We start from the raw sequence: 21150 nt of genomic DNA, 5'->3' as shown, positions 1-21150 counted from the left end.
AGCAGGTAGCATGCATGATACACCTGTTTGTTATAAATATACATCTATACATGAAAGTTGGGGCGTGAGGAAACCCCTTTCATTTAAAAAAAATATCTACTCCCTTCGTTTCTGAATATTAGTCTTTTAGAGATTTCACTGTAGATACATACGGATGTATATAGACATGCTTTAGAGTATAAATTCATTTATTTTGCTTTGTATGTAGTCTATAATGGAATCTCTCCAAAGACTTATATTTAGGAACGGAGGGAGTATACAAAAAGAAAGTAAACCATCGCAATCACCCAAAAATAAATATAAAGCATAAAACAAACCACTACAAAGTGCTAGTTACATCTTTCAAGAGTATACAAGTATTAGAAGTCCAACTCAATTACTTTGGCACGACATGCACCTGTGTTACCTTCCTGTGGAGAGATCAGAAATGACACCCGATGACACATATGTCATTAGATTCTTGTTAAAAAACTCTGCGCTGTACATCAGCTCCAGCATGGTTGAGCCGAGATACACCGGCGAAAACTCAGGGAGGGGCAAATCGCCGTCGAGGTATTGCACGACTTGTCGCATGGTTGGCCTTGCATTGTGCAACGGATGGCAGCACAAAATTCCGAGTTTCAGCACTAGAGAGACCTGGTCAAGGCAAAAGCTGTTTGGCATCCTAACGTCTGCGGCCTTAGTGATCGAACCCTTACGCCATTGTTCGGCAACCCAGTCCACGAGCATGACGCGGTTGTTTCTCTCATCTTGCTCGATGGGCCTCCGCCCACAGGTGACCTCCAGGAGGAACGCACCAAAGGCAAAGACATCGGTAGATGGGGTTGCCCTGCCTGTGTGGCCTAGTTCAGGGGCTAGGTAGCCCATGGTGCCGACCACGTGTGTGGTCTGCGCATCGGACCCATGGTCGTGCAACCTTGCAAGGCCGAAATCCCCTAGCCTCCCGTTCATCTCGCCATCCAAGAGCACGTTGCTTGCCTTGACGTCTCGATGGATGACGATTTGCTCCCAATCCTCGTGGAGGTACGATAACCCCGAAGCCACTCCCCTGATGATGTGGAACCTCTGAGCCCACTCCAGCATGCCCTTGCCAGGCATGGGATCGTGTAGGTATTTGTCGAGGCTACCGTTCGGCATGTGATCGTAGACCAAGAGAAGCTCTCCCTTTCGCCGGCAATAGCCGAGCAGCTGCACCAGGTTTCGGTGGTGGAGCCGGCGCATGCTCGCGACCTCGGCTATGAACTCCTTCATCCCCTGCCTTGACTGGTGCGACACCCTCTTCACGGCCACCTCGGTGTCCATGTCCGGCTTGCGGAGCACGCCCTTGTAGACGCTTCCAAAGCCTCCTGCCCCGAGTAGGTTGGTGTCGCTGAACCCCTTGGTCGCCTGGTACAGGTCCTTGTAGGAGAAGGGCTGCGGCCCGAACGCGGACTCCCAGTCCTCCCGGACCTCCGCGTACCTGAGGCGCCGTCGTACGAAGATGTAAACAGCGATGCCGACGGCAAGAACCACCGTCGCTGATGCTATGGGCAGCACGATCTCCAGCACCCTGGACCGTGGCTTGGGCCCGGTAGGCGGCAGGGCGGGCAACGACGAGATGTCTAGCGTAGGCGCTGGACCGTCCAGCGCGAAGCTCCAGCCGACGATGAAGTGTCGTGCGAAGAGCACCGCCGTGGCCGACGAGAAGCCGACGTACGCCGTATCCTGGTGCTGTAGCACGGTCGAGAGGTCCACGGTGGTTCGTAGCAGGGGCTTGCTGGGCCTGGCGAGGCCCAGGGGAGCCATGGTGACGGTGATCTCCGTGGCGGCTCCATCGTAGTCCACCCACACCTGCATTGCCTTGCGGCTGATGAGGCTTAGGTTCTGGAACCGCCCCGTGGCGTCGTCGTAGTAACCGGCGTCAGCGGCAGCTCGCGACACGAGGCTGTCGACGTTGATGCCGACGTGGTTGCTGTTGATGTCGCGGAAATCAACGTTGAGGAGGGTGTCGAGCTCCACGGCGAAGAAGTGGGCGTTGGGGTTGGTGTTGTTGGTGGTGTTGAGGAGGCCAAGGAACTGGCCCGGCAACGCGGTGGCGTGCATCTCCTTGGACGTGGTGACGACGAAGGCCAGGCCGGGGGCGCTCAGGTCGATGTACTGCCCGAAGATGCTGAAGACGAAGGTCGTGGAGAAGGACCGCGCCGCGCGGAACGGCAACGGCGACGGGTGGAAGGCGTGGCCTTTCATCTGGATGGGTCCGTTGGTGAGCATGAGGAGACCGTTGGGCGTGACCCCGGCCACGCCGTCGAGGTCGAGGTTGCTGCCTGCAAAGCCATTGTAGGTGAACTTCTGCCCGCCGACGCCGCCGGCGGTGGTCACGAGGAGAAGGAATAGAGTGGCCAAGTGGAAATGCTCGAGAAGCATGGCTTCTGCATCAATTTGCTGGAGACTTGCAGTTCCGCAACAAACGCACCGTCTCTTAATTTGGCACTTGACTGATGATCTGGGTTCCTCTTTGGGAGAAAGGGAATCGGAAGTGTCTAGCGTTGGTTGGTTGGTCTCGCATTCCACGAACCTACCTACTGAAAGGAATGGATGGAGAAGGGTCTAACACTAAGACTAATTGGGCCATTTGGGTGACTTTGTGCGTGATGGCAATAATTATGTTGACTAGTGTCTCTTTGAGTGAGTTTATTAGTCTCATTTATATTTTGGGTCAAAGTTTGACCACATATTTGACTAGCAAAATCTTAATGAATTTGTGTTTGATTGAGATTTCAATGATATTATTCTGCTACATATAACTTATATTTTAATACTTATAAAATTATAATCAAAATATTATCCAAAGAGGACTAATAAACTATTATATATGTGGCCCGTGCTGCCGTCCATGATGTTGAATTGGTTCGTTGAGTCATTGCTTACTGTAACTGCTTCCTAGTAACAGCTGCCCCGGACTACCACGATCCTGGATGGTAGTACTTGGCAGCCAGTTGAAAACTGCTTCCCATAAATCACCCCAAATATCCTTTGTTATAATTTTTTGGTAGATGCATTTTTGTGCACCCGACATGTTTAGATGCATTGGAAGCATTATTCTTTATCGATAGCAGCATCCTTTTATGGTGTTATGAAAACATATTGTCGATCGTATGATAAAAGTATTTTCTTTTGTATCAACGGAAGAAAACTTTTCGATACTATAGTAGCATTCCCTTCGTTCCTAAATATAAGATATATTAGTTTTTTAAAATGCCAAACTATGTATAAGATGTATAGTAGTATTCTCTTGGTTCCTAAATATAAGATGTATAGCAAAATATGTAAATATTTAAATAGAATCATTCGTTGATATATTGGATGCAATAGAAAACTATATAAATATCAACCAGTATCAGTGTAGTATTTCTGGCTGTTCTATATGATCTTCTCCGCGGATCATGTCCGCTGACATACGGGGACCCCGCGTCACCCCCGCTAGGGCGACTCGGGCGGCGCCCAAACCCTAGCCACCGGGGACACGCGCTCCCTCCTCCACTCCCTCCGTCGCCGTCGGGCAACGCTCGGGGGGCGACCACGATGGGCAGGCATCCCTCTTTCCCACGTCTCCAGGGTGGTGCGGGGCCCCTGCACGCGCGGAGGCATGGCCGATCTGCGGAGCGACGGCGATGGCCACGTCGACGGCGGCGGTGGTCGTCCCTACTTATTATAAGTTTTCTGTGTAGTATTTCTGGCGGTGAGATCTTATATGGAGATCCATGCAAAAAATTATTTTAAGTTTTTCTTTATTCTTTTTTATATGTTCTATCACTTGACCGAGACTTGGTTAGATCTCAGTCGACCGAGATCGAGCCACACCCGTAACTTTAACATGTTGAATCCATATATTTAAAAAATATTCATTTGATCAGAGTACACATTATCATGTTTTTGTATATTGGAGGAAGTATATATTATCATCATCTATAACTTCAAAGCATACCCGTACGAAAAATGACTCAAATTTTGCACCATAGAAAGGAAAATAAGTATAGACAGGAAATCTAGCTGCTTATTATATCTGACGAAAGAAAGCAAACAGAGCAAAGCCGTTGCAGCTTGGGTCTTACATGTAAAGGTTAATATAATTGGCAAATCCTCTTTGGCAGATGGCTTTTTATTTAAATCCCCATCATATTGGTTATAGTTAGTGCTATCATCGGATCATAGGTTTTGGGTCATTGTAACATGATGTCTTTTTAATACACTGTTAGAGATTGATGAGTCTGTATATTCTCAATCTAGTCCTGAGTAGCGACCATAGTTTCCACTGTGGGGAATGCCAATTCCTGGAGCAGTGACTCTTGAAGAGGTGGAAAAATTTGTTGCACACGTTTAGGCAAGACTAAGAATCTGACTATAAACGTGCTTTGTGCAACTAAGATGAAGGATTTAGACATATTGTTGTACTACTTTGTAAGGTCCTCGAGAATAATAAATAAAATGGCCGCATATATCTCACAGATGCAGAGACCGGGGGTCATCCTCCTTTTCTAAAAAAAAAAAAGCAAATACTCTTTGGCAGAGGGCTTGTTATTTAAATCCCCATCATCTTGGTTATAGTTAGTGTTATCATCGGATCATAGTTTCTGGGTCATTGTAAGATGATGTCTTTTTTCTTCTGAAACTATAACATAATGTCTTTCTAATACACTACTATTTGATTAATAAGTTTGTATATTCTTAATCCACTTATTCCTGAGTAGCAACCACAGTTTCCGCTGTGGGGAATGCCCAATGCTGTAGCAGTGACTCTTGAAGAGGTGAAAAAAGTTGTGCACGCGTTTAGGCAAGACTAAGAATCTGACTATAAACGTGCTTTGTGTAACAGGTCAAACAATATCGTAGAATTTTCTTGGAATACCGAAATGAATACATCAGGAGGGCATCATAGTCAAGATATTGTTAACGGGTATGTTGGATTGCGACATCTAGCTGGTTTCCGACTAGAAGAGTCGTAATAATTAGTTAATGGATCATAGAGTAGCAGCCAGCAGTCCAACAAATCGCCTAGAACAAGATTACATCCAATAGTCTTGGTCGTCGGTCGTCACAGCATGAATGAAGAGCTGTAGAAAAGTCTTGGAGGCTGACACGATGAATGACTTTGTGTGGAAAGACAAACATATGGCAGTGATGTAACTAGTTGACCATGGAGCAGCAGGCAACAGTCCAATGAGTCTCCGGGACTTTTCTACGTGAGAACTGATAGTTTTTCATGGCTTCTAACGCGGGAATTTGCTTTTGGAGGTCGGCCTCCATGGAGGTCTTAAAATTTGAAATTCAAATTTCATAAAGAAAACATATTATTACGTTTCAAAAAATACTGGAAAAAAATACAGAGATAAGTGAACACGTAACACAAACGTGTGTAAATTTTCAGAAAAAAAATACGTTGAAATATTACAAAAAAGACAAATCTGGGGCTTTTTCACATATGACACTATTCATCCTTCCAAGCTATGAATTCGTCTTTTTTGTGCAGAACGTATTTCAAGGTATTTCATCCTAAAATTTTACACACGTACACATAACATCCTTACTTACTTGCATATTTTTTCATTTTTTTTGAAACCAAAAAATTTGAATTTTGAATTTTTCATAAATTTCGGCCAACATGGAGCTCGGCCTCCAAACGTCCATTCTCCTTGTAAGGGAAGTATATTGAAGAAGAAAAAAATATGGACCCTAAATAAAAAAGGCAATACATTTGTTTTTTGCAACCACCCACCGGTATTGTACTGTCAGTTTGCCGAAATGACTGACCGGTTCGATCAAAGCGTTTGACGCTAGATCTGACTGATGGGTCCCACTTTAAGTGATGGCGTGGCCATCCAATATCAACGATGTGTGTGTAGTATGTTACTAGCAAAAAGACCCGTGTGTTGCAACAGGAGAAAAACAATTATAATCTTCAATGGTGCTGATCATATTATGTCTTTAAAATTTTAGGACATTTCTCTAAATGCATGAACATTTTTTGAATTAGCAAACATTTTTTCAATTGCACTAAAAATAACACACAAACTTTTTTTCAAAATCATGGACTTTTATTGTTTTCACCAACATTGTTCTCAAAATTATGAACATTTTTCTGAATATGCGAATATTTTTCACAAAAATCCTGAGCATTTTTTGAATTCACAAACATTTTATATTTTCTTCAAACTTTTATTTCAAAATTCCCAGTTTTATAAATTGCAAAAGTTTTTCAAAGTTCTAAATTATTTAAACTAAAAAATGGAACAGAAAAATGAAAATAAAAAATGAGACGAAAAACAGAGGCACGAACTGTTTTAAAGATTTTTACACGGACTTTTGTTTAAAATCGTTGTCTTTTTTATTTTGTGGAAATTTTCTCAAAGTTTAAACATTTTTTTATATGCAAACATTTTTCAAAATCCTGAGTAGTTTTTGAATTCTTAAAAAAAATATTTTTTTGAATAGTTTATTTCGAAATTCTCAGTTTCTTAAAATTGAGAAAAGTTGTTTGAAGTTCTAAATTATTTAAAGTAGAAAAAAAATGGAACTGAAAATTAAATAAAAAAACTAAACTAAAAAAACAGGCGCCCACGCATGGACCGGCCCAAACAGGTGTGCTGCATTTTTTTTCCAACGCCAAGAGCGTAATATAGGAGGTGCCTACATGAGCCGGCCCAGTCTGGAGATTTTTCTATTTGAAACGTTTTTTATAACTTATATGTGACATTGGTGGGTAATTTTAGTCAACTTTAAGGGTAATTTGGATGACGTACGGAAGAAGCACTATTTGCTTTATTAGTAGGTAAGAGGTGGAAAGAGCCCCACTTGTCGGTGTCTCTTCCACCATCTCTCCCATGCACATGTTTTTTTCTTAGGTTTACCTGTTTGTGTGGAGGTGGCAGCACCCTCACGACGGCCTTGTCTTCTTGATGGTCCAAACAAGCGGCCACCACAATGCCCTGAGACCGCGGGTGAGAGCGACTAGATGCTTAGTCGTCAGCTATGAGCAGTAGCGTAGCCAGACCAGTGTGTTAGGGTGGTCCAATAATATAAATATTTACATACATTTATTTATTTTCAAAGAAGTATATTTTTACTACACCATATACATGCTTTGGGGAAATTCCAGGGTGGTCCATGGACCACCCTATCCACCCCCTAGCTACGCCACTGGCTATGAGATGTTGTGGAAGCTACCGTATAGCTTTGACAACATCCACGGGTTGCACGCCCCTCGAGGCAGACCGGTCGGCGTGCTTGGGCATGTCAAACCAAGGTTGTGGGTGAAGCGCCGAGACCAGGGGAGATCATCAGGGTGACAGGGATGCTCGGATCCAATGCCGCGGAGCTTGTCGATGGCTTCGAGGGGCACTAGTAGAAAAAGGGCCTTTGGCCTCGACCCTTTAGTCCCGGCCTGCCTCTGGACCGGGACTAAAGGCCCGGCCACGTCGCTCCAAATCGCACGAGGCTTTGGTCCCGGCCCGTAAGGAGCCTTTAGTCCCGGTTTGTGTCTCGAACCGGGACTAAAGGGTTTGGAGGATTTAGTCCCGATTCGTGTCTTGGACCTTTAGTCCCGGTTCGTGTCTCGAACCGGGACTAAAGGGATTGGAGGATTTAGTCCCGGTTGGTGTGTTGAACCGGGACTAAAGGGTACACCTTTAGTCCCGGTTCGTGTGTCACGAACCGGGACTAAAGGTGTTCAGATTTTTTTTTCTGTTTTTAAATTCTTGTTTGTAGTTTGTGTTTTAAATTGCTTATATCTTTTAGGATATTTGATGTTTTTGATTGATTCTTTTTTGCATTAGATTCAAAATTTTGTCTAGTTTCTCTTTGTGCCATTAGTTTTCAAATTTGAATGGTTTAAATTTGCTTCAAACCTAGTTTTTGAATAACTTGAGTTTACGAATATTTTTTAATTTAATTCTTTTTGCTCCTACTCATGTGTTAGATTGTTGTCACAGTCAGATTTATTTGGTTATTTTTAGAATAATTTAAATTAGGATTTTAATTAAAGAAATATTGTTTTGCTTATATAGTTGTTTTAGCCATTTAATTGTTTTTTATTATTATTTTTAGTTAGTTCTTTCTGTACATTTTAACATGTTGTAGTATGGTGCATATTTAATGCACAAAAAAATCTACATTTCAATTAATTTAAAAAAAATGCCTTTGTAGCAGATTGGTTTTCGTCTGAAACCTTGATACTTTGAGTTTTGTAGAAAATAAACAAAAATGATAAAATCTTCAAAAAATAAAATCCTTTGAGATGTTGTTAGGTTTTAGTGTCTAGCCGGTATAGAAATTTTGAGATATGAATTTTGACCGTTTTTGCAAAAAAAGGAAAAAGAATAAACGGTCATAACTTTTGCATACGACGTCCAAAAAAATTAATATATAAAAAAAACTAGAAAAATTGGTACTCGATTTCATCCGGGCTTGCCCGGTGAAGTTTTCTCACATGCTCAAAATTCCAAATGGAAAAAAGTTATTTCAAAAAGAAGTTTTTTCAAAAAAAAATATTTAAAAATATTTGGTTGTTTTCATTGAAATTCACTATTGTTACTTATTAAGTTTATTTTAATAATTGTTTGTAATTCAAAAAATTAAATCATGTGACATGACATCAAGACCCAAATTGTTTAGGATTGATAGATTACTATTGTCAGTAAAACAACAAGTGCACACTTGGCAACTAGGGGCGATAGAACCAGAAAGTTAAGCGTGCTCGGGCTGAAGTAGTGAAAGGATGGGTGATCGGCCGGGAAGTTAGACGATTTGAAATGAGTGATCCACGCTAGAGCAGTGAGGATGGGTGATTAGAGATTAAATTGTCAAATAATTCAAAGATTAGAAAATTGGAATAAAACATAAAAAATATTCAAAAAAAAAATTTGAAAAAAAAAATCTACCTTTCCGAGTCAAACAAACAAAAAAAAAACAGACGGATCCTTTAGTCCCGGTTCGTAAGTAGAACCGGGACTAAACGTACTCCCTCCAAGGCGGCCACGTGGAGCACCTTTGGTCCCGGCTTGGAACAGGGCCGGGACTAAAGGTTAGGCCTTTAGTCCCGCCCCTTTAGTCCCGGTTGGTGAACCGGGACTAAAGCCCCTTACGGGCCGGGACTAAAGGCCCTGTCCCCACTAGTGGAGATGGCGTGGGGAGAAGGGCACTCGAGGTCGCAATGTTTAAATGAGGCATGCCGAGGAGCTTGGTAGAGATGTCTAACAACGGATGAGGTGGACAAAAGTGGTCGGCATGCCGTGGATCCATCGTATTTGAAGGAGATGGGGCACCAACAAACCAAAGGAAGACAATGTCATCGATCCTCATAGGTTCAATTCACTTAGCGGTTAGAAGAAGCGTGGTGAAGCGAGAATTTAAGGCAAAGTGGCGGGCCTTTTCGAGGTCGATAGCCACGGTGAATGGTGACATTTGGCCATGGTGGTGCTCTGCGCGCGAGCTTGAGAAAGGGTGGAGAAGAGGGTGCAAGTGAGAGGTGGCACTGGCTAGGCTTTGGGAGGGGTGAAATCTAGGGTTATCGAGGCTTGAAGGGGGACGAAGGGAATACCATTGCGGATGCCGCAGGCGTAGATGGCCGCAACACAATGGATCCTGCCAATGCCGGGAGGAGGGGAGGGAACGCTACCTGGAAGCGTTGATCCCGACATTGTCGTATTCCCGTGAGGTGGTTGATCAGCGGTGAGCACGGCATTCATACCTCGACATAGACGAAGAAGGAAGAAGGGGTGGGAGAGAGTGAATATGGTTGGGCCCTCCATTAGTCTAACAGTTTTGTCAAACATCATTTGATTTTCTTCGCACACAATTACATACAGTGGGACCAACGAGTGAGTTATAGTGTGTCACCCCGGCAGTTTGTGTACCTTAACCCGCTACCCGAATCTGAACCTAATCGAATTATCCGAATTATCGGGTAATTCGGGGTATCGGGTTAGGGTTTGGTTCTCATTTCCTGGCTATATGGTTTTCGTGTTTTCGTTCGGGTTCCTGTATGGAAAACCCGAAATACCCGTTGATGGGGTTATAGTCCTAGGGTAGGGTCATAGGCCTGCCCAATGGGTCCTACCCAAGGACTACCCTTCATAAGGGATAAGGCCCTTCGTTAGTTCCGACTGAATTAAGGACTTCCCATCATCCAGTCGGTGACGATTCCTACATCATCCAGTCGGAGATGAGCATTCGGAGCGTATCAAACTTACCGACTGGATTCCACTCTGTACATCGTAACCCCCCTGGAGGGCAACGGTCATACGTTTCCATGTACCTTTATTAGCATTTAAGACATACGTTACCTGTAACGTATGCAGTTATTCGCCACTACTCCACCCCTGTGCACCGAACCGTTATGAAGGGTAACGCACTCTATATAAGCCGCCCTTCCCCACTGGTGCAAGGGTTAGCAATTCATTGTAATCCATATTACACTCGACATCAAGCTCCAAGAGCACTGAGACGTAGGGCTTTTACCTCCACCGTAGAGGGGCCTGAACTCATACAACCTCGCCGTAGCTAAGGCTCTACCCATCCTTTCGTACCCTACACATCTACTATCAGACTTATACCCATGACAGTTGGCGCCCACCGTGGGGCAGGCGTCTAAGCGACTTCCGGCGAGTTTGTGACTACATCTTTTCATCATGTCATCCGGTGGAGATTTGAGCATGGGTCACGAGATCCTCTTCGGTGCTCTCTCCTTCATCGTCGACGATTCAGCATGGCTTCGGGATGCCCCTCTCGACGTCGAGGCGCTCCCCAGTCGCGGGGCTACGCACTTCCGTGCCGGCGCCCGTGGTGTCCTTCTTCTCCAGCAGTTGGCTCCGGTGTCGACCTACGCCGCCGTCACGCGCCGCAACAAGCGGTCTCGCCCTCCGCGTCTCCAGCGTTGGGTGCAACACACCCAGGCGCGCCAGAGCGCGTCTTCACAAGTGGCGGTCCTCGAGTCGGTTGTAGTTGCGCCGCCGTCCCAGTGCTCGGACTCAGTTCCGACTAAGTTTCCTTCCGAGTACGTGGGTCGCGGGCCTGCAACCGAAGTGCACATGGCCAACTCCCATGAAAGCCCCCGCCAAACCGGCCGGAACGAGCACGAGGTCGGTGAAACATCCGGCGCTCGCCGTCAGCCCCGCCGTTCTGCCAGTCAGCGCACTCATCAGAGCAACGTGGAGGTGTTCCGCACACCCGTCCTCAACCTGTCTGCCGCCGCCAGGATAGCCGATTCCCTCCAGCCGACTGATTCAAAGTTTGGCAGAGGGATCAAGAAAATCCGTGCCATGTTGCACACGGCGCAGCAGCAAAATTCGGCAGTCTCCCACTCGCACAACAGGATCCACAATAGTTCTGTTCACGCGAACACACATCGGTCAGTTCACAGCCCCGGTTCTCATCAGCGACACAGGGGAGGCAGCCGTTCCATGAATCCCGAAGATCGTCGCCGTTCACGCACCCCTCCGCGCGGTGGGCCCTACGGGCCCCGACATCATGATGACCGGCGTTCAGTCGGTGACACTTATGATCCAAGGCTTGACGCGAGGGGGCATATCGCCCAGAGGAGGGTCGACAGGGGCCGGGCCCACCGCGACGGCCATGATGTGGACCGTCCGAGTGGAAGCAGGACCATCGTCTCCGGTCCCGAGTGTTTCAGTCCAGATCGGAGGAGGGGACGACCACGTCGCCATGAAACTGTTGGGGAACGTCGCATGGGGAACAAAAAATTTCCTACGCGCACGAAGACCTATCATGGTGATGTCCATCTACGAGAGGGGATGTGTGATCTACGTACCCTTGTAGACCGTACAGCAGAAGCGTTAGTGAACGCGGTTGATGTAGTGGAACGTCCTCACGTCCCTCGATCCGCCCCGCGAACCGTCCCGCGATCAGTCCCACGATCTAGTGCCGAACGGACGGCACCTCCGCGTTCAGCACACGTACAGCTCGACGATGATCTCGGCCTTCTTGATCCAGCAAGAGAGACGGAGAGCTAGAAGAGTTATCCGGCAGCGTGACGGCGCTTCGGAGGTTGGTGGTGATCTTATCTCAGCAGGGCTCCGCCCGAGCTCCGCAGAAACGCGATCTAGAGGAAAAACCGTGGAGGTATGTGGTCGGGCTGCCATGGAAAAATCGTCTCAAATCAGCCCTAAAACCTCCGTATATATAGGGGGAAGAGGGGGAACCTTGCCTTGGGGTCCAAGGACCCCTAAGGGCTTCGGCCGAGCCAAGGGGGGCAGCCCTCCCCTTCCAAACCGAGTCCAACTAGGTTTGGAAGGAGGAGTCCTTCCCCCTTTTCCCACCTCCTCTTTTTTTTCTTTTCTCCTTGATTTTCTTCCTATGGCGCATAGGGCCTTCTTGGGCTGTCCCACCAGCCCACTAAGGGCTGGTGCGCCACCCCCAAGGCCTATGGGCTTCCCCGGGGTGGGTTGCCCCCCCCCCCCCCGGTGAACTCCTGAAACTCATTTGTCATTCCCGGTACATTCCCGGTAACTCCGAAAACCTTCCGGTAATCAAATGAGGTCATCCTATATATCAATCTTCGTTTTCGGACCATTTCGGAAACCCTCGTGGCGTTCGTGATCTCATCCAAGACTCCGAACAACATTCGGTAACCAACCATATAACTCAAATACGCATAAAACAACGTCGAACCTTAAGTGTGCAGACCCTGCGGGTTCGAGAACTATGTAGACATGACCCGAGAGATTCCTCGGTCAATATCCAATAGCGGGACCTCGATGCCTATATTGGATCCTACATATTCTACGAAGATCTTATCATTTGAACCTCAGTGCCAAGGATTCATATAATCCCGTAAGTCATTCCCTTTGTCCTTCGATATGTTACTTGCCCGAGATTCGATCGTCAGTATCCGAATACCTATTTCAATCTCGTTTACCGGCAAGTCTCTTTACTCGTTCCGTAATACAAGATCCCGCAACTTACACTAAGTCACATTGCTTGCAAGGTTGTGTGTGATGTTGTATTACCGAGTGGGCCCCGAGATACCTCTCCGTCACACGGAGTGACAAATCCCAGTCTCGATCCGTACTAACTAAACGAACACCTTCGGAGATACCTGTAGAGCATCTTTATAGTCACCCAGTTACGTTGCGACGTTTTGATACACACAAACTATTCCTCCGGTGTCAGTGAGTTATATGATCTCATGGTCATAGGAACAAATACTTGACACACATAAAACAGTAGCAGCAAAATGACACGATCACCATGCTACGTCTATTAGGTTGGGTCTAGTCCATCACGTGATTCTCCTAATGACGTGATCCAATTATCAAGCAACAACACGTTGTTCATAATCAGAAGACACTGACTATCTTTGATCATCTGGCTAGCCAACTAGAGGCTTGCTAGGGACAGTGTTTTTTCTATGTATCCACACATGTATATAAGTCTTCATTCAATACAATTATAACATGGATAATAAACGATTATCTTGATATAGGAATTATAATAATAATTATATTAATTATTGCCTCTAGGGCATAATTCCAACAGTCTCCCACTTGCACTAGAGTCAATAATCTAGCCCTCACATCATCATGTGAATTACATTGTAATAAATCTAACACCCATACTGTTCTGGTGTTGATCATGCTTTGTCCGTGGAAGAGTTTTAGTCAGCGGGTCTGCTACATTCAGATCCGTGTGCACTTTGCATATATTCACGTCCTCCCCTTCGACGTAGTCGTGGATGAGGTTGAAGCGTCGTTTGATGTGTCTGGACTTCTTGTGAAACCGTGGTTCCTTTGCTAAGGCAATGGCACCTGTGTTGTCACAGAACAAGGTTATTGGATTCAGTGAACTTGGCACCAGTCCAAGATCCGTCATGAACTTCTTCATCCAGACACCCTCCTTAGCCGCCTCCGAGGCAGCCATGTACTCCGCTTCACATGTAGAATCTGCTACGACGCTTTGCTTGGAACTGCACCAGCTTACCGCACCCCCATTAAGAATAAATAAGTATTCGGTCTGCGACTTAGAGTCGTCTGGATCTGTGTCAAAGCTTGCATCGACGTAACCCTTTACGGCGAGCTCTTCGTCACCTCCATACATGAGAAACATCTACTTAGTCCTTTTCAGGTACTTCAGGATATTCTTGACCGCCGTCCAGTGATCCACTCCTGGATTACTCTGGAACCTGCCTGCCATACTTATGGCCTGGCTAACATCCGGTCTAGTGTACAACATTGCATACATGATAGAACCTATGGCTGAAGCATAGGGGACGGTGCTCATATGCTCTCTATCCTCATCAGTTGCTGGGCACCGAGTCTTACTCAATCTCGTACCTTGTAAAACTGGCAAGAACCCTTTCTTGGACTATTCCATTTTGAACCTCTTTAAAACTTTATCAAGGTATGTGCTTTGTGAAAGTCCTATCAGGCGTTTCGATCTATCCCTGTAGATCTTAATGCCTAGAATGTAAGCAGCTTCTCCTAGGTCCTTCATAGAGAAACTTTTATTCAAGTAATCCTTTATGCTCTCTAAAAACTCCACGTTGTTTCAAATCAGCAATATGTCATCCACATATAATATTAGAAACGCCACAGAGCTCCCACTCCTTTCTTGTAAATACAAGATTCTCCAACCACTTGTATAAACCCAAATGCTTTGATCACCTCATCAAAGCATTTGTTCGAACTCCGAGATGCTTGCACCAGTCCATAAATGGATCGCTGGAGCTTGCACACCTTGTTAGCATTCTTAGGATCGACAAAACCTTCGGGTTGCATCATATACAACTCTTCCTTAAGGAAACCGTTAAGGAACGCCATTTTGACATCCATCTGCCAGATTTCATAGTCGAAAAATGCAGCTATTGATAACATGATTCTGACGGACTTAAGCATCGCTACGGGTGAGAATGTCTCATCGTAGTCAACACCTTGAACTTGTGAAAAACCCTTTGCCACAAGTCAAGCTTTATAAACGGTCACATTGCCGTCAGCGTCCGTCTTCCTCTTAAAGATCCATTTGTTCTGAATAGCCTTGCGACCCTCAGGTAGTACTTCCAAAGTCCACACTTTGTTCTCATACATGGATCCTATCTCGGACTTCATGTCTTCTAGCCATTTGTTGGAATCTGGGCCCACCATTGCTTCTTCATAATTTGCAGGTTCATTGTTGTCTAACAACATGATTGACAAGACGGGATTACCGTACCACTCTGGAGCAGCACGTGGTCTCGTCGACCTACGTGGTTCGACAAAAACTTGAACCGGAGTTTCATGATCATCATCATTAACTTCCTCCTCAACCGGCGTCGCAACGACAGAGGTTTTCCCTTGCCCTGCGCCACCATCTAGAGGGATGAGAGGTTCGACAACCTCATCAAGTTCTATCTTCCTCCCACTCAATTCTCTCGAGAGAAACTCCTTCTCGAGAAAAGCTCCGTTTTTAGCAACAAACACTTTGCCCTCGGATTTAAGATAGAAGGTGTACCCAACTGTCTCTTTTGGGTAACTTATCAAGATGCACTTTTCAGGCTGAAGCTTTTTGACATAAGCATCACATCCCCAAACTTTAAGAAACGACAACTTTGGCCTTTTGCCATACCAAAGTTCGTATGGTGTCGTCTCAACGGATTTTGATGGTGCCCTATTTAAAGTGAATGCAACTGTTTCTAATGCATAACCCCAAAATGATAACGGCAAATCGGTAAGAGACATCATAGATCGCACCATCTCTAATAAAGTACGATTACGACGTTCGGACACACCATTACGCTGTGGTGTTTCAGGCGGTGTCAACTGTGAAACAATTCCACATTGTCTTAAGTGAGCACCAAACTCGAAACTCAGATATTCACCCCCACGATCAGACCGTAGGAACTTGATCTTCTTGTTACGATGATTTTCAACTTCACTCTGAAATTGCTTGAACTTTTCAAATGTTTCAGACTTGTGCTTCACTAAGTAGACATAACTATATCTACTCAAATCGTCAGTGAAGGTGAGAAAATAACGATATCCGCCGCGTGCCTCTACGCTCATCGGACCACACACATCGGTATGTATGATTTCCAACAAGTCACTTGCACGCTCCGTTGTTCCGGAGAACGGAGTTTTAGTCATCTTGCCCATGAGGCATGGTTCACACGTGTCAAGTGAATCAAAGTCAAGTGACTCGAAAAGTCCATCGGCATGGAGTTTCTTCATGCGCTTTACACCAATATGACCTAAGCGGCAGTGCCACAAAAATATGGCGCTATCATTGTTAACTCTAACTCTTTTGGTCTCAATGTTATGTATGTGTGTATCACTATCAAGATTCAATATGAACAATCCTCTCACATTGGGTGCATGACCATAAAAGATGTTACTCATAGAAATAGAACAACCATTATTCTCTGACTTAAAAGAGTAACCATCTCGCAATAAACAAGATCCAGATATAATGTTCATGCTCAACGCAGGCACTAAATAACAAAGATTCAAGTTCATAACTAATCTTGATGGTAACTGAAGTGAAACTGTGCCGACGGCGATTGCATCAACCTTGGAACCATTTCCTACGCGCATCGTCACTTCATCTTTCGCCAGCCTTCGTCTATTCCGCAGTTCCTGTTTCGAGTTGCAAATATGAGCAACAGAACCGGTATCGAATACCCAGGCACTACTACAAGAGCCGGTAAGTACACATCAATAACATGTATATCAAATATACCTGATTTTTCTTTGGCCGCCTTCTTATCAGCTAGATACTAGGGGCAATTGCGCTTTCCAGTGACCCATACCCTTGCAATAGTAACACTCTGTTTCAGGCTTAGGTCCAGCTTTGGGTTTCTTCGTCGGATTGGCAACAGGCTTGCCGCTCTTCTTCCAATTACCTTTCTTGCCTTTGCCGTTTCTCTTGAAACTAGTGGTCTTATTCACCATCAACACTTGATGCTCTTTACGGAGTTCAGACTCTGCGACTTTCAGCATCGCAAACAACTCGCCGAGAGACTTGTTCATCCCTTGCATGTTGTAGTTCAACACAAAGCCTTTATACCTTGGCGGCAGTGATTGAAGGATTCTGTCAATGATAGCTTCTTGCGGGAGTTCAATCCCCAGCTCAGCTAGACGGTTTGAGTACCCAGACATTTTAAGCACATGTTCACTGACAGACGAGTTCTTCTCCATCTTGCAAGCATAGAATTTATCGGAGGTCTCATACCTCTCGATCCGGGCGTTCTTCTGGAAGATAAACTTCAACTCCTGGAACATCTCAAATGCTCCATGACGCTCAAAGCGACGTTGAAGTCCCGGCTCTAAGCCATACAAGACTGCACATTGAACTACTGAGTAGTCCTCCTTACGTGCTAACCAAGCGTTCTTAACATCCTGATCAGCCATAGCGGGTGGTTTATCTCCTAGCGCTGCATTAAGGACATAATCCTTCTTCCCAGCTTGTAAGATTAGCTTAAGATTACGAGCCCAGTCTACAAAGTTGCTTCCATCATCTTTCAACTTAGCTTTCTCTAGGAACGTATTAAAATTCAGGGTGACTGTCGCGTGAGCCATGATCTACAACACAAATATATTCAAAGTGGACTTAGACTATGTTCAAGATAATTTAGAGTTTAACTTAATCAAATTACTCGCTAAACTCCCACTCAAAAAGTACATTTCTCTAGTCATTTGAGTGGTTCATGATCCACTTACACTAGCTCAAGTCCGATCATCACGTGAGTTGAGCATAGTTTCAGTGGTAAGCATCCCTATGCTAATCATATCATCTATATGATTGATGATCGACCTTTCGGTCTCATGTGTTCCGAGGCCATGTCTGCACATGCTAGGCTCGTCAAGCTTAACCCGAGTGTTCTGCGTGCGCAACTGTTTTGCACCCGTTGTATGTGAACATTGAGTCTATCACACCCGATCATCACGTGGTGTCTCGAAACGACGAACTGTAGCAATGGTGCACAGTCGGGGAGAACACAATTTCGTCTTGAAATTTTAGTGAGAGATCACCTCATAATGCTACAGTCGTTCTAAGCAAAATAAGGTGCATAAAAAGATTAACATCACATGCAATTCATAATGACCTGATATGGCCATCATCATGTGCTCCTGGATCTGTAGCACCAAAGCACCGGCACGATCTTCTTGTCACCGGCGCCACACCATGATCTCCATCAACGTGTCGCCATCGGGGTTGTCGTGCTACTCATGCTATTACTACTAAAGCTACATCCTAGCAAAATAGTAAACGCATCTGCAAGCACAAACATTAGTATAAAGACAACCCTATGGCTCCTGCCGGTTGCCGTACCATCGACGTGCAAGTCGATATTATCTATTACAACATGATCATCTCATACATCCAATATATCACATCACATTGTTGGCCATATCACATCACAAGCATACCCTGCAAAAACAAGTTAGACGTCCTCTAATTTTGTTGTTGCATGTTTTACGTGGTGACCATGGGTATCTAGTAGGATCGCATCTTACTTACGCAAACACCACAACGGAGATATATCAATTGCTATTTAACCTCATCCAAGGACCTCCTTGGTCAAATCCGATTCAACTAAAGTTGGAGAAACTGACACCCGCCAGTCATCTTTGAGCAACGAAGTTACTCGTAGCGATGAAACCAGTCTCTCGTAAGCGTACGAGTAATGTTGGTCCGAGCCGCTTCGATCCAACAATACCGCGGAATCAAGAAAAGACTAAGGAGGGCAGCAAAACACACATCACCGCCCACAAAAACTTTTGTATTCTACTCGAGAAGAAATCTACGCATGAACATAGCTCATGATGCCACTGTTGGGGAACGTCGCATGGGAAACAAAAAATTTCCTACGCACACGAAGACCTATCATGGTGATGTCCATCTACGAGAGGGGATGTGTGATCTACGTACCCTTGTAGACCGTACAGCAGAAGCGTTAGTGAACGTGGTTGATGTAGTGGAACGTCCTCACGTCCCTCGATCCGCCCCGCGAACCGTCCCGCGATCAGTCCCACGATCTAGTGCCGAACGGACAGCACCTCCGCGTTCAGCACACGTACAGCTCGACGATGATCTCGGCCTTCTTGATCCAGCAAGAGAGACGGAGAGGTAGAAGAGTTCTCCGGCAGCGTGAGGGCGCTCTGGAGGTTGGTGGTGATCTTATCTCAGCACGGCTCCGCCCGAGCTCCGCAGAAACGCGATCTAGAGGAAAAACCGTGGAGGTATGTGGTCGGGCTGCCATGGAAAAATCGTCTCAAATCAGCCCGAAAACATCCGTATATATAGGGGGAAGAGGGGGAGCCTTGCCTTGGGGTCCAAGGACCCCTAAGGGCTTCGGCCGAGCCAAGGGGGGCAGCCCTCCCCTTACAAACCGAGTCCAACTAGGTTTGGAAGGAGGAGTCCTTCCCCCTTTTCCCACCTCCTCTTTTTTTTTCTTTTCTCTTTGATTTTCTTCCTATGGAGCATAGGGCCTTCTTGGGCTGTCCCACCAGCCCACTAAGGGCTGGTGCGCCACCCCCCAAGGCCTATGGTCTTCCCCGGGGTGCGTTGCCCCCCCGGTGAACTCCCGAAACTCATTCGTCATTCCCGGTACATTCCCGGTAACTCCGAAAACCTTCCGGTAATCAAATGAGGTCATCCTATATATCAATCTTCGTTTCCGGACCATTCCGGAAACCCTCGTGACGTTCGTGATCTCATCCGAGACTCCGAACAACATTCGGTAACCAACCATATAACTCAAATACGCATAAAACAACGTCAAACCTTAAGTGTGCAGACCCTGCGGGTTCGAGAACTATGTAGACATGACCCGAGAGACTCCTCGGTCAATATCCAATAGCGGGACCTGGATGCCCATATTGGATCCTACATATTCTACGAAGATCTTATCGTTTGAACCTCAGTGCCAAGGATTCATATAATCCCGTATGTTATTCCCTTTGTCCTTCGGTATGTTACTTGGCCGAGATTCGATCGTCAGTATCCGAATACCTATTTCAATCTCGTTTACCGGCAAGTCTCTTTACTCGTTCCGTAATACAAGATCCCGCAACTTACACTAAGTCACATTGCTTGCAAGGCTTGTGTGTGATGTTGTATTACCGAGTGGGCCCCGAGATACCTCTCCGTCACACGGAGTGACAAATCCCAGTCTCGATCCATACTAACTCAACGAACACCTTCGGAGATACCTGTAGAGCATCTTTATAGTCACCCAGTTACGTTGCGACGTTTTGATACACACAAAGTATTCCTCCGGTGTCAGTGAGTTATATGATCTCATGGTCATAGGAACAAATACTTGACACACAGAAAACAGTAGCAACAAAATGACACGATCACCATGCTACGTCTATTAGTTTGGGTCTAGTCCATCATGTGATTCTCCTAATGACGTGATCCAGTTATCAAGCAACAACACCTTGTTCAAAATCAGAAGACACTGACTATCTTTGATCAACTGGCTAGCCAACTAGAGGCTTGCTAGGGACAGTGTTTTTTCTATGTATCCACACATGTATATAAGTCTTCATTCAATACAATTATAGCATGGATAATAAACGATTATCTTGATACAGTAATTATAATAATAACTATATTTATTATTGCCTCTAGGGCACAATTCTAACAGAAACACCTCCCTCTGATGCTCGACGGCTCGGCACGAGCGTGGCTGAACCAGTTGGCTCCCTCAAGCATCTACAGCTGGGCGGATCTGGCCCGAGTCTTCATCAGGACCTTCGAAGGGACGTGCAAACGCCCTGCTGGTCTCGTGGAGCTCCAGCACTGTGTCCAGAAGCAGAATGAGCCCCTGCGCGATTTCATTCAGCGTTGGACGACCCTCTACCACACGGTGGAGAACGTCACAGAGCACCAAGCAGTCTGCGCCTTCAAGGCAGGCGTGCGGTACAGAGATCTGTACCTGAAGTTCGGTCGTACAGGCGACATCTCCATGAGTAAGATGATGGAGATAGCGGCACGCTATGCAAATGGCGAAGAAGAGGACCGCATTCGTAGTGGCAAGCACAAAGCAGTCGCCGATGGAGATGGGAACAACACTCGGAAGCAGAAGCAGAAAGCTCTATCCACTCCGCAGGCAGAGGCCGCAGCCGTTACCAATGCCAAGTTCAAGGGCAAGGGGAAGGCTCAGTCCACCCCCAAGAAGAA

General features: G+C 45.8%; 1 protein-coding gene across 1 annotated transcript; it reads right to left on the bottom strand.

The window, feature by feature from the left end:
* Positions 1-300: 300 nt before the first annotated feature.
* Positions 301-2491, bottom strand: LOC123413102 (L-type lectin-domain containing receptor kinase SIT2-like). Its single transcript, XM_045106051.1, has one exon. It carries the CDS (start codon positions 2401-2403, stop codon positions 403-405), a length of 2001 nt encoding a protein of 666 aa, XP_044961986.1. The 5' UTR covers positions 2404-2491; the 3' UTR covers positions 301-402.
* Positions 2492-21150: the final 18659 nt, after the last annotated feature.

The sequence above is a fragment of the Hordeum vulgare genome, chromosome 7H, assembly GCF_904849725.1.
Source record: "Hordeum vulgare subsp. vulgare chromosome 7H, MorexV3_pseudomolecules_assembly, whole genome shotgun sequence".
Lineage (NCBI taxonomy): Eukaryota > Viridiplantae > Streptophyta > Magnoliopsida > Poales > Poaceae > Hordeum > Hordeum vulgare.
The sequence above is the reverse complement of the archived record's forward strand: the minus strand, read 5'-3'. Positions and strand labels throughout refer to the sequence as shown.

Bases quoted from the DNA above. Each gene is read 5' to 3' on its own strand.
- LOC123413102 (XM_045106051.1), bottom strand. From the start codon at position 2,403: ATGCTTCTCGAGCATTTCCACTTGGCCACTCTATTCCTTCTCCTCGTG.